The following is a 14,669-nucleotide window of genomic DNA, read 5'->3' on the forward strand; positions in this document are numbered from 1 at the left end:
AAAATTTGTTAAAAAAAATATAGGGGCCTGATTATTTTGTGATACTGTATTATTTTTTATTCTTAATAGCCACCACTAACTAAACAAAAAATTAGAGTTGGTAAAAGTTAAACAAAATTTTTAAGTTAATTACGCGTTATGAGTCAAAATTAAAAGATAAATTCCGCGTGGGAAGGGTTAAAATATTGCCATTTTGGATAAGGTAAACCTTTTTAGGTCTGGTTTGTGGCATTGTGTTATACTAAAAAAAACCTTTAATTTTATGTCATTAATCATCTCGACCTATGTTTTTAATTTGAGACTTTCTTCTGACTCTTCCGGGCCGTCCTCCTGATAAAACAAAAAACTGACAATCGCATAAAAAATTTGATTTTTATGGGTAATATTGTTATAACAAGTCTCATTACTTTACAAGAAATAGTTACAAAATGATTAAACCGTTCCAGGCCTTTTCAAGAACACTGTATAATAAAATAATGTTTCAAACATATACAAGTTACGAGTAGAATTTATTGCTTAGTAGTATGATAAGCCTGAAAACCATGAACTAAGTGTAGAGCCAATACACTGCTCAAGCAAACAAGCAAACTGCTTGTTCAACGAAATTTGTTGGAGTTCATAACTTATGTTTATAACAATTTCCATATGGAACCAACTGAAATCATCACAAAAGAGTTTCAGGAATGATTTTTTTACTTACATGAGAAATTATATACTCATATACTTTTTTATATTATGTAACCATTAACAAAATTGATAAATTCATCATTTTTAAAAGTAATTTTTCTCTCAATTTTCAAAACTGCTTTTGGTACACCAATCTATGAAATAGATGATCCTTGCCTCGCAATGAACTATCATCCAATTTTAATTTTGCTGGTCCTGAGCAAAATATATTTTTACAAAAGGTATTGTTGAAAAACTTCAGAATTTTCTGGATCGATTCGGGATTTTGGACTGGGAACAATATGGATTTCTTGTCTTATTCTTATCTAATAAAACCAATATGACTCATGGAATTTCTTAGCGATCAATTCTTGAACCAGTATTTTTTTCCTTTATATAAACCTGAACTCATTAATCCATCTCCAGCTCTATCCATAAAATTATAGCTCAGTCAGATAATTTAACCTTGTATAAAATAATGCATCTTAATTGGCACACATGTAGTATTCATTCGATAGTAGAGGTTTTACCTTTATTATATAAAGCTAGTGAAGATAGTTGACTGACAACCTACATTCGTTACAAGGGTTAGAAAGGAAGTAGCTGTTGTAACACTAAACAACTTTGTTATCAGTGTTCAGATCGGGAAATGGAGAGTATCTGATGGATTCTCACTTTCTGATCACAGGATTAATTAAAACCTTTAGTCCAGGATAATTTGGTTAAAATAATCCTCCAAGGAATTCGAAAGAGACTGAATGGGCAAATACAGTACACTACTGAAAAATAGTCTAGTTCGAAATAACTCAATGATGGAGGCATACACATTCTCAATAAAATATATTAACCAGCAGGGAAGGAATTCAACAGACAGGAAGTAATGAAGCTGTACAACAGAGCCAAGACCAGTCAGGACTGGAATAATTATAAAAAAAGAGAAAGCTCTGTGATGAACTCATTCCCTTCCTGCTGAAACCAAACTACTGTACATCATGCCAAGGATATATATCCGTAGCAGTAACTAGAAACGGGTATACAAAGAATGAGCTCCTTTTGGAAACTCATTCCATGGAGTGAAGCTATCCCAGTATTAGAAAGAGAGACACAGGAGTAACAACATTCGAAGTTGGTGGATACTATTAAAAAACCACAAAAACTGGAATGGGCAGCAGGAGTATTCCTTCTACTTAACTCAGCTGGATAATTCATCAGGATATTGATGGCATCTTTCCAGCCCTGCTATAGGTAGGGCAAAAGGAGATTTAGCATTTTGATACGAAAGACAATTACATAAAAATAAAGTTTTTCCCTAGGACGCCCCTTCACCCTTACCAGTATGTTTATAGAATAAGCTGTCCGACTGAGGTCACACTGTTAGAGCTGACTCCGAACACACATAAACTATTGAAAGAAAAGAAACAATGATATTCATACTGTTTGTTAAATATGAATATTTTACAAGACCATGTGGTTCACTTGTACTTATATATGCCAGCACCAGACCTGATATCTATCCTACATGGGTGCTGTATGAAAACACCTATTTCATTCCATGTGTTTCTCAGGTTCAGAACTAGGACAATGATGGTGGGGGCCTTAGGTTCTTTGTCAAATGCTTCATATAACATTAAAGGCCAATCTATGAAAACTGGATCTAGAATTATACAGCAGATCCTTACTAAATTATGCTGAAAAATACCAAGAAGGGTTTTGTTCTTCTTAATCCCTAACATCTCACAGTCCAAAGTGATGTGTTATATTCACTTCTACAACATTTACCCCTACAGCTGCAGATATATAAAATGTACAATAGTGCTGAGCTATTATTGTGGGAGTGGGAGTTATTGGCTGAGTGGGAGAGTTGTGGCACGACCAGCACGATCTTGTTCAAGGTTAGATTGTGCATGTCAGCACGCTGTTTCTACATTTGGTTCTACCTTGAATTAAAACTGGTTTCTTTTACCTAAATTTTAATTTAAAGACAACAGGTTATATCATATAGTACTAAGAACCAGGTGTTTTCAAGAAATTGCCTTATTAAACTATGGTTAGTGTGACTATCAACCTTATTACCTCACACTCTAAAAATAAACAAATCATAAAACCGTCACACAACAAAAAACACATGGCGCTAATAAATTACCTTTACACATTATTTGTAGCTAATATTTTGATGTAAATGTGTGCTCTTAACATAGTATCAATGATGTAAACCGGAAATGAGTCAATGCTCCATAGACAAGAAGTAAACCATAACTATGTGTGACAAAAATGTTTTAAAACGAGAGTAGCAGTAAGAGCACGACATATTGGAATGTGTAAACACGAGTAGCAATGGAGGTGCTCAGCTTGCCATATACATCTGCAGTTAAGGGATTAACTATAGCTAATTACAATAGACTAGCACTATTACTGCCGACAATATCATTTGATGGCACTGACTTTTACAGTAATAAAAATGAATTTAAACTTATTTAAAATTCGGTATTGGTAATCATTTGCTATTTCCATATTTTTATTTCTTACTCTATGGATTATGCGCTATAAAATGTTGTCGGCAACCATCTGGAATGTCGGGAAAATTGGTTTGTTTATGAAACTGTCGTTACGTCATGGCGGCCGTTTGTTCTATAAATTCATTGTCTGCATTGTTATTGTTTTGCTTGATATTACTTTAGTTTACAACAATTGTTTTGTGAGTAAATACATTGAATTGTGACAGTATTGAAGACAATCAAGTACTAGAAGAGTTAGTTACCCAGATATTCAAGTGACTCAAAAAAAGTTGAGTTTACTCAAAAAACAAATGTAAGTGTTTTATAAATAATTGGGTTATTACAGAATTTTACAGTTTATTGTTTATTTTCAGCTTCTGATGAAGATTTTGATAATGGCCCTTGAACAAGAGAGTTAGTCCCCCACTCAAAAAATTTTTTAACATAAATATATTTCAATTGTAAATATTTTAAGCTATAGTGACAGTAATGCAAATACTGAATACAGCAAATAATAATGAGAAATATTTTATGTTACAGACTAATACACAGTGATGACTTTTTGTTAACTTTAAAAAAACATTGTTTTAAAGTTTTAAAACAAGACTTTCTATTTGAAAATATTTATGCATGAGCATTTGTGTAGAAAGAGGAACAACTCAGCTTTACAAAAATGTGTCCTGTTTTTTTATGATTGATTAAAAAATTATATTCATTTAAAAATCATTAAAACAGGTGGCAGTGTAAGAAAGTTGTCAAAATTAGGAGGTGGCAGTGAAAGTGTTAAGCTTACATTACCAATAAAAGAAAAATGTAATAAAATTAAGTCTATAGACACAAAATACAATTTCAAAATCAAACATTTTTAAAAGGTCTCTATTTAGAAGTTAATCTATACATATAACAGAATCAAATTTAACGTCATGACTGAATTAAGATTTTTTTGTTACGATTATTACCAACTAAGTTATGGACACACCTGTAATTGCCACTTGCTTACTATCCCCACGATAGTATGCTAAGTACAGACCGGTACAAGCGGAGAGGACCTTGTACTCCATTGTAGAACAGGCATTGACTACGTTGTTGTTTAGTTTGACGATCTTTGGGTATGTTTCTAGAATCTTTTTCATAGGACATTGCCCATCAGTAATCTCAGATTTACAAAGCCAAGAGCAATCCGAAAACTTGGTGCAGACAATATGTATACCATCTGAAAATATGCGGAGCAAATGTTACAATTACGGTAAACACAGAGACTCTTGTACGATAATGCATCTAAAAATTCTTGAAATAATGCTGCATTTGGTTCTATGAAAGTCTATCCAGTGCAGCATAGTATAATAGCCTACAAGGAAAAATTGCATACAACACTTATATTTTTTTCTAACCTTTTATTAATATGTTATTATGCCCAATAAAAGAGGAAACATTACTAGACCAAATCTAAATGAGTAACTAATTTAGTACTAACCAAGTTTATATGCAACACTTTTCAATCCTATATATTTATAGGAAAACACAAACACACATAGATAAGTTTTAAGCAGGCATAAGAAAGTTTAGAAACTATTGAAATTTAAGACATTCTACAGAATTTTTATAAAACAAAACTGACTCATCACTTTAAACCTTATATGAGTATACACATATGCTATTAAATCATACTTATATTCCATAATGTTATTTTCTCATTCACTTAAAAATAGTATCAATGTTAGTTGTGGTAAATAATATTCCTACAAACAAGATTTTTTAAGATCCGTATGTAACTTAATTTCAAAATGTGATTTTTATAAAAATACTAGAAGTAACATGCGGATTCACACTCACTTTCAAAATCAAAGTCTGTAGCCTTCCTCGTGAAAGCACAGATGTAATATTGTAAAATTAGATGTAATATGTCTAAGGCCTATAATATTTTTCACATCAAAGTAGACTTTAATATCTGTAGTTAAGTGGATCACAGGTTAAGCAAAATTGTGACTGGCTCTTATCAATTCTGTGAGTAAGAACATTTCTGGTTGTAATGAATTTACATTTTTGATGCCACAGTTGAGTTTGCCTTATTACCCTGATGTAATATGTATTACATTGGGCTAATAAGGCAAACTCAGCTGTGGCATAACAAATATAAATTCATTACAACCAGAAATATATATATATATATAATATATATATATATATATATATATATATATATATATATATAGGTATCAATAATATAATATCAATATAAAAAAAAGTAATGTTGAGGTAGATTCTTTTTTCAATTTATTGCGTTCCCATAACATGCATTGCTTAAATCTAGAAAGCACCAGGGGTGAGGCATGCCTTGATAATATAGTTACTAATGTAAAAAAAGGTACTGTAACCTGTAATGTTATTGAACCTCATTTATCAGATCACGCAGCAGTTTATGCAAATTTTCACACTATTGGTGCTCCAAACTCAGGTATAAAAAAAGGTATTTCAATTAAAACCATTAGAACATTAACGCCATACGCTATTCAAAATTTTAGGGAAAACTTGACTCATGTAGACTGGTCACAGCTACAACGTTTTACTAATGTAGATGCAGCATTTGATTATTTTAACTTTGTCTTGACAAGCACTTTTAATGTGTGCTGTCCTTTTAAAGAGATTAAATTAGGCAATAGTGACAATACTAATAGGTTAAGTAGTAAATGGTATACAAATATACAAAAGAATTGGAAAATATTAGGAAAATAGTAGTTGCATTGTATGATAAGCTTAAAAACAGTAAGGGTACAGTTCATGAACTACAATGTAAAAATGTGTACACCAGAGCAAAAAATCTGTATAGATCTGAAATTAAAAGACAGAAAAAATTATTTAATGAGAAATATATTACCAATTCAAAAAATAAATGTAAAGCTGCTTGGAAAATAATTAATACAGAAAAAAAGGTTGAAGAAAAAAATCATGAAACTTTTATTGATTCTAGGACTTTTAATAATTTCTTTACACTTTCACCTTCTAATATAATTAATACTTCTGACCAGCAGAATGACAATAACCTTGCTCTTGAATATTTAGAAAATTACATAAGAAATAAGGGTGTATTAAAAAATGATTTTAAATGGAAAAATATTGAAAGAAATGATGTTTTATATTGTACATCTAGGTTGAGTACCTCAAAAAGTGAGGATTATTATGGTTTTTCCAATGCAATTATGAAAGACATCATTGACATAATATTAGAGCCAGTTACTTATTTATTTAATAAGATGCTAGACCAAGGAACATTTCCTCAAGCTTTAAAAATAACAAAAGTAGTGCCAATTTTTAAAAAAGGAGATAGGACTAACCCCTCTAGCTATCGACCAATCTCATTAGTTCCTATTCTTAGTAAAATATTTGAGTTTTGTATCAAAGAACAATTGTATAACTTTTTTGTTGTAAATAATCTTTTTTGTTCGGACCAATTTGGTTTTCTCCCACGTTTAAACACAGTAAAAGCGGTTGAAACTGTAACAGAACAGGTTATTCTGAATTTTGAAAACAAAATAATGACATCTACTACCTTAATTGACTTAAGTAAGGCTTTTGACTGCATTCCTCATGACCTGCTTTTAAAAAATCTACATTTTTATGGCATAAAAAATAATGAATTACGTTTATTTTCATCATATTTACAAAATAGAAGCCAGATGGTTTCACAAAATAAAGATGTATCTGGTTTCCAAAATGTTTTACTAGGAATACCACAAGGCTCAGTACTCGGTCCGTTTCTTTTTGTAGTAGCAATAAATGATTTTTCATTTAATATGCCTTGTAGGTCTGTTCTATATGCAGATGATACAACTATTTTAAATAGCAATAAACATCTGGAAACTTTAATTTTAGAACAGGAGCAGGCAATGACTGAAGCTATTAAGTGGTTTAAAGCCAACCTTTTGGTAGTAAATAATAGCAAAACAGAAAATTTAATTTTTACTCTTGATGGAAATTGTGTCCTTGATAGTAAATACACAGAACCTATTAAGCTATTAGGAATATACTTGGATAATCAATTAAATTGGGATGCACATGTAAGTTTTCTTTGTAAAAAATTAGCTAGGGTTACATACCTTATCAGGAAACTAAAGTATAATATCAGTACTGAAATGTTGGTCACAGCATATTATGCCTTTTTCCATTCCCAGCTCAGGTATGGTGTAACACTTTGAGGAAACAGTACTAGTGCTAAAACTGCTTTCATTTGGCAAAAGAAAGTAATTAAAATTATTGCAAATGTTGGCAATAGAGTTTCTTGTGTCCCACTTTTTAAAAAATTTAGAATTATGACCCTTCCATCCCTGTATATTTATTGTACTTTACTTAGTATCAAGGAACAATTAGATAGTTTTATTAGTAGACAAGAAATACACTCCTACTGTACAAGAAAAAAATATATGCTTGAACAGATGAATGTTCGATTGGAGAAAACCAAAGGCACTTTTATTTATATGAAGATTAAACTTTTTAATAAACTTCCTGAAAAAGCATGGCATGTGTCTATTAATAGATTTAAAAATGTTGTGAGTAATTGGCTTGTTGATAACACATTTTATTCTTTAAATGACTACTTAACCTGTGATATTAGTACGTTAATTTTTTAATAGTTATGATTTTGTTGATAGTTATCTCTTGTTATTTATTTATTGTTGTTAAATCTATTTCATTGTTAATTTTAATTTGTTGCATTTTTATCTATTTATTGTTACTTTTTATTGTTTTATTGTTATATATTTATTGTTTTATTTACTATTTAATTTATTCTGTATATAATGTTTTAGATATGTTATATATATTTAACGAGATGCTGCTAATACCATTTTTACTTTTATTTTCTTTTTAATGACTAAATTGTGGCGTTATTCACATGTTCATATAAAATTTACTTTGACTTACAGTCTAATCATTACACTTGTATTATGGGGTTTTAAAGGTGTGATAGGAGTAGGTAGCCTTTTAGATATAATAAAAAGTGACGTTGTCCATTGCATTGTCAAGTGCTTAAAGACAATAAAGATTTCTTGATTCTTGATTATGTATTGAGAATATTTCAGGCTCATGTAATCTACTTTCGGTCTAAGATATTCCCAATCCCATAGTTGAGTTTGCCTTGTTATTTTGATCAAGACAATATATACATAGGACTGAGAAGCCTACTATGGTCAAAATGTTTCTATTTTGGCCAGTGAAAATTCACTTCCCGTGCAATGTAATTATGGTGCCACAGTTCAGTTTGTTTTGTTGCCCTGATGATCGAGTAAATAAATTCTTAAAGTAAATAATTCTTAAAAATACGAGGGTCGTCCATAAAGTAACCGCCGTTTGGGCGTGGCGCGATAAGTAGTGGGGGTAGCGCCGCCATTCTCACATCGGCGTGCGCAGCCGTTCAGTACGCTTCTAGCTGTGCAAAGGAGAGCATCGTGCGATCACACGTTCTTTTGTTACAACGTAAAAACATGAGCGCCGTGATAGAAAATCCCGCCAAGTGTGAAGTGCGTGGTGTAATAAGATTTCTGTGGTCGAAAAGTTGCATAGCAGCTGAAATTCATCGTAAATAGAGTGCGGTGTATGGCCCAAACATTATGAGCGAAGGTATAGTCCGTCAATAGGTTCGTTTTTTATTAAATGGAAGAACGAACGTTCACGATGAAGACCGGAGTGGTAGGCCATCTCTCGTCAGTGATGACTTGGTGAACAAAGTGGATGAGAAAGTTCGCGAGAACCAGAATTTATGGAGCGTGGTACGACCATTACAGCTGCAGCTTACTGTGAAACCTTAAAGCGGCTACGACGAGCGATTCAAAACAAGCGTCGTGGTCTTCTGACATCTGGTGTTGTGTTTGTCCATGACAACGCCCGCCCTCATACAGCTCAAAGAACAACAGAATTTTTGGAAAAGTTCAAATGGGACGTTTTTGACCACCGCCCCCTACAGCCCGGACTTGGCTCCCAGTAATTTCCATCTTTTCCCGTACATGAAGTGGTGGCTTGCATCTCAGAGGTTTGCGAGTGATGAAGAGCTTCAAAACGCTGTGACAGGTTGGCTACGTTTTCAGGCGGCAGATTTTTTTAAAGACGGAATTTCAAAAACTGTTAAAAGATATGATAAGTGCTTGAATTTGTATGGTGAATATGTAGAAAAGTAGAGAAAAGCTGTAGTTTTAAAATTTATATAATAAACTTTTTGTATCTCAACTGGTTTATTTTTTATTTCAAAACGGAGGTTACTTTGTGGACGACCCTCGTACATACAGGTCTTTATGTCATATTTTAACAACAGTAATATTATGTCTATGAAACTTTTTGGTTATATTTTTTATTACTGAACGAATTTGTACTATTGGAATGTAAAATTAGTGCTATGCATATTTAAACAAAGATGTTAGTGTATTAGTGCAGTGTGATGTAATACTGGATTATCTTGAGTTACACGTATGATTGACATAAGTCATTGGACAGATCAACAAAATAGGTACCACCTAACTTAGAGGTTTTAATAAAGTCCAAATATGAAAAGCCAGTAAAATTGTTTTGTGAAACATTTTGTACAAATCTCAATGTAATTTAAACAGTTATATAATGTAATTAATTGGTTATACATATCTTTGAAAGAAACTCGCAACTAAAATGTAAGAATTTGGTGAAATCCATGAATAACAGGACAGTTTTACTGTTGAATGTAATAACTGGAAAAATATGTTTTTGCACAAATTTGAATAACGTAAAAACTGTCTACAAACATTTAAAAGATTAATACAATATTTTTCAGCATTGAAAATAAATTGGGCAAATAAACAAATTTAAAACTGAAAGATCAAACAAATGAACTACAAAGGAAGTAGATTTTTCTCAACTAACAATGACAAGGATAAAATGTACTACCATTAGTTGTCTTATTGGTGACCAAGTTATTGTTAGGATGTCCAGAGAGTGGCTCGAACCCAGGAGGAACTGAATGAGTCTGGAGTTGTAAAGAACCTGGAAGAACAAACTTTATTTTTAAGAAATAAAATGAAATGAACTTCCATTACGTAAATAATTGTTCACTGTTAAAATTTGGAGGTTAAAAAATGGCCTCCACAGGATTGATTAAATTTCTTAGAATTGCGATTGCTCTCTTATGAGTTTTAAGAGCCCGTTCAAATGGTTTAACACCCCAGCAAACAATTACATTTTTAATTACAGATTCAAAATAGCCAAAATAAATAGTTTTTGCTGAATTTATTTTCCCATTTAACTGACTGAAGTGATTTTGCCGTATCAGGTTATCATCCAAGTACGCCAAAAAATTTTCAATTTATTGTTAAAGTTAATTTATTTTGGTAAAAAGTTATTTCAAGTTGTTCTTTGAAGTTTCTAATAGAGTGAAAATTAAGTATGAATGTTTTGGAAATATTTAAAGAAACTTTGTTAGCTTTAAGTAAATTAAAAATCAAATTAATGTTTTCATTTAATTGAGATAAGTTTTATAAAATTTCTTATAAAATTTAATAAAAAATATGATGTTGTCAGCAAATTGTAAATTGAGCTGCTTGGGTATAATTTATAACAATGAACAATAATATGGGGCTTAAAACGGAACCTTGGGAAACACCAGTCTAACAATAGTAGGAAGGGGATAGATATTTATTGACAGGGCCAACACGGTTTTTAGCTAACTGTACTACTTCTTGGCTGCAACCCCTCAGAGAGCTACTAAATCCTTTGAGAGGAACTTCTCTGATGCTATAATAATTCAAGTTATTTAATAAAATTTCATGGTTTACACAATCAAAAGCCTTTATTAAAAATATTGGTTTTATAATTAAATATTATTGAGAGTAGGTTGTACTGGTGGCAATATTGATTTTAGGCCTATAAGAACAATGTTAACCCTCAAATACTTCTTTACCCTTATTGTTTGTTCTAGAATTATAGGAGATTTCTAATTTTAAAGTATAATTAATATGCATTGAAACGCTCTTTTAGAATTTTGTATTTTATTGGTTACTGGTTTTTCAGAAAATTACAAGTATAAAATGTACTGACCATTAGTTGGCTCATAGATGGTGAAGTTATTGTCAGTATGTCCAGTGAGTGGCTCGAAGCTGAGAGGGGCAGAATGAGTTTGGAGTTGTAAAGAACCTGGACAAAATTAGAATAACAAATTTTATTTGGAAGTAAAATTGTACATCTCAAACATTTGTGCACTTTGTCATTTGAATACTTAAAAAATATCCACTTTAAAACCAGCTGTATTTGCAAGAAACACCACAAAGCTGCGGTGCTCTGGCATTTTTTCGCTAGCGATATGCGATAAAATCGGTGACGATTTATCGCTATCACCTATTTTAAGCTTCTTAGTTTATATCTCTATGTCTTTTGATGTGTCAACGAAACATCTTGTATACCTAATAACTTTCCTTTCTGTGATGTTTGGAAAATACATCAGATCGAATATGGAATAAACAAAGATAACAAATAAATACCAAAACAGCGCTACCGTGGGGCAGGATGCAGTACAGCATTGTGGGTCAGAGATCTGCGATGGACGAACTTCCGGTACGAGACAATGATAATGCCGGTACACAAGGTCGGCCCATATGATACTTCATCATATACTTTCATCTGAACTCTACTTAATCAATTTATCCTTTTTTTTGGGGGGGGGGGGAAGGAATCCTAAGAATACCACACTACTTTCGCTACTTTGAAGTAATTTGCAGAGATTCTCCTTTTAAATTATAGAAATAGATTATATTATTATAATAATAGTAGTAGAATCACCTCGTCACGAAAAAACACAACTACAAAGTAAATAAACGCACGAAAGGCTGTGGTTCATCACAACGTGTTCTTTAGATTATAACCATGGACCCTGAAACAACGTGACATAAGGCTCCTTATAAATTTTGACTATTTGGTTTGAACAGTTCGAATCGTTCAGGTAAATAGCTGATCAGAGAACTGACAGATTTTCCAGTCATCATCCAACCAATCCCGCTCAGACGACAAAACTGACATGCGTGGTTGTTTCGGTTGGCTGACTGTCTGCCATCTACAGACTGGCGACAATATTAAGTTGTGTTTACACGGGCAAGTAAAGTGCACACACACAATGCGGCTTATCCGCCACCAATTCTAGACAATAAATGTTTCTCCTACCGCTCAGCCCTCAGCTAATTTTGATATTACTGTGCAACGGTCAGTTGCTAATGCGCCTTTCTTGGCGCTATAAGAACAATGTTAACCCTAAAACACTTTTTACCCTAATTTTTGTTCTAGAATTATTGGAGACTTCTAATTTTAAAGTATAATTAATATGCATTGAAACGCTCTTTTAGAATTTTGTATTTTATTGGTTACTGGTTTTTCAGAAAATTACAAGTATAAAATGTACTGACCATTAGTTGGCTCATAGATAGTGAAGTTATTGTTAGTATGTCCAGGGAGTGGCTCGAACCTGAGAGGGGCGGAATGAGTTTGGAGTTGCAAAGAACCTAAAAAAAAAACAAACCAGAATAATAACAAACTTTATTTGGAAGTACATTTGTACATTTCAAACATTTTTGCACTTAATCATTTGAATACTGCAAAAATATCCAATTTATAAGATAAACTAAAAAGCTTGTGGTTGTGTATTAATTCTATGACTAAAATAAAGGTTGTAATAGTGTGGCTATAAAAGAAGTGAGTCTAACCGAAATTTTGCAGCGATTACGAGCACAGTTCAGGAGCAACCTCTCAAGATGTATTCGTTGAAACAATTTTTGAAAAGCATGAAAAAGTTAAAAGAAAAAGCCACAATCTTCGCCCAAAGACAGAGATCAGTGAGTGTTACCAAGGTCACATTGAGACAGTTCAAAATCTCATTAAGGACAATCAACATTGAGGAGCACACAACTATTTTTAAAGTAATAGAGGAACTTAATATCAGTTACAGGAATATCCAATGGATTATGACGATTTATCCATGGGATTGACTGAGTGTCATTGAACCTTATCACTGAGTAGGCTGGTATAATTTATTTTCTCCCTGAGGGTTGTATCTGTTCACAGAATTATATACAAGAGACAGAATAAGAATTTTGCTAGGCACTAAGTGGTAGCATAATATGCAAAATTTAAAGTCTATAACTCAATCCATTTTTGAGATATTCTGAGGAAAGGTAAGCAATTACTTTGGAGGAACATGTACCATTATTAAACTTGGTGTTGCCTCTATCGAAATGAAGCTTCATGCAAAATTTCATCCATACCTCAATTAGTTTTGGACATATTGTGCAGAAAAAGAGGATAGATTCCAATCCTCGAAACTTAGTGTTCAATTCTTGGAACATTTAATGATGGCTAATGTCCAAAATACTGTTATCCTTAAACAATTAGTATTAAACATACTTTATTGTTCATCATGTTGTGTGTCAATGTCCGATTTATCAACTGTTGGTGATTATGTGTTATAATATAAGTTAAGTGAAACGGCCCAAAATATACAATAGGAATCTTGTTTATATAACTTATTTCCTTTTTAACAAAAACATCAGCAAGTTAAATAGCATGAGGTGAGAAAATTAATACTTTCACTCAGCGCAATACATTAAGCTACAGTGTTTATCACAATAATTAATAGAGGGGAAACAAGTCACAGTGGATTAACTCAGCATTTTGCAAACAACTGAACTCAGCATTTTGCAAACAACTGAATTGACTACCTTAGCAGCAGAAAACTGGTTAGTTACAAACATTACCAAAGACAGATGGCTGTGTTATTGATGCCATTTGTACAAACTTAACTTGTTTTTTTTAATTATTATTCTGTGCAATTTATTTTATCTACAATCCTTTTGTGTTCTTTTTTTTTTAATTACATCTTTGAAGGCTAACTAAACAGTTGGTCAGAATAACTGAACACTATATCCAATTAACTACAAAGGAATAGTGTGATATTTTCTCTTTATTATATAAAACAAGTATTAAAGAGTAGGTCTAACAAACAGGCACTCTTTCTTACAATACATCAGCTAAAGTCAAAGTCATATGTGATTACTGCAATCTCTACAGTTAAACCTTACCAGTGCTCGAAGCGCTTCCTAAACCAGAGTCTGAATCTGCTGCTCCCATTGACATACTATCGGGGATGGTAATGTTTAATTCATCAATCGCAGGAAATATTGACAGTGACTGCATCTGAAAATGTTGATTCAAAATCATGAACCTGAAATAAACTACTTCTATGAAAATTTAAAATCCTGAGAAAATACAACTGACATTTTAAAACAAACATAGGCTAGAGAGTAATTAAAAAGCTAGAAATGTGAAATATGGGCCAAGGTACACAGTCTGATATTTTTGTGAGGTAATTTTAATTAACTAGCTTTTAATTTGATAACATCAACAAACTTAATGTTGTTGAAAAAACTCAAAATATCAAAATATATAATAGTTATAACTATTTATCATGCAATAGTTTGTTTGTAATAGAAAACACATACTCTGAAATATTTTATA

General features: G+C 32.0%; 1 protein-coding gene across 5 annotated transcripts in view; it reads right to left on the minus strand.

The window, feature by feature from the left end:
* The window catches only part of LOC124354417, a 61,000-nt gene that overhangs the window by 19,680 nt on the left and 26,651 nt on the right, over positions 1-14,669 (minus strand). For 4 of the 5 annotated variants that reach the window (XR_006921681.1, XM_046804853.1, XM_046804855.1 and 1 more), the window contains exons 3-7: positions 14,234-14,348; positions 12,566-12,661; positions 11,211-11,306; positions 10,065-10,160; positions 4,141-4,374 (exon numbers count right to left, since the gene is read on the minus strand). Coding sequence is in view for 4 of the 5 variants with exons in the window: in XM_046804853.1 (XP_046660809.1) it covers positions 4,141-4,374; positions 10,065-10,160; positions 11,211-11,306; positions 12,566-12,661; positions 14,234-14,348 (637 nt within the window). In the remaining variant the exon portion in view is untranslated. The remainder of the gene's footprint in view (positions 1-4,140; positions 4,375-10,064; positions 10,161-11,210; positions 11,307-12,565; positions 12,662-14,233; positions 14,349-14,669) is intronic. The other variant, XM_046804854.1, reaches the window with a different exon arrangement.

The sequence above is a fragment of the Homalodisca vitripennis genome, chromosome 2 (assembly GCF_021130785.1).
Source record: "Homalodisca vitripennis isolate AUS2020 chromosome 2, UT_GWSS_2.1, whole genome shotgun sequence".
Lineage (NCBI taxonomy): Eukaryota > Metazoa > Arthropoda > Insecta > Hemiptera > Cicadellidae > Homalodisca > Homalodisca vitripennis.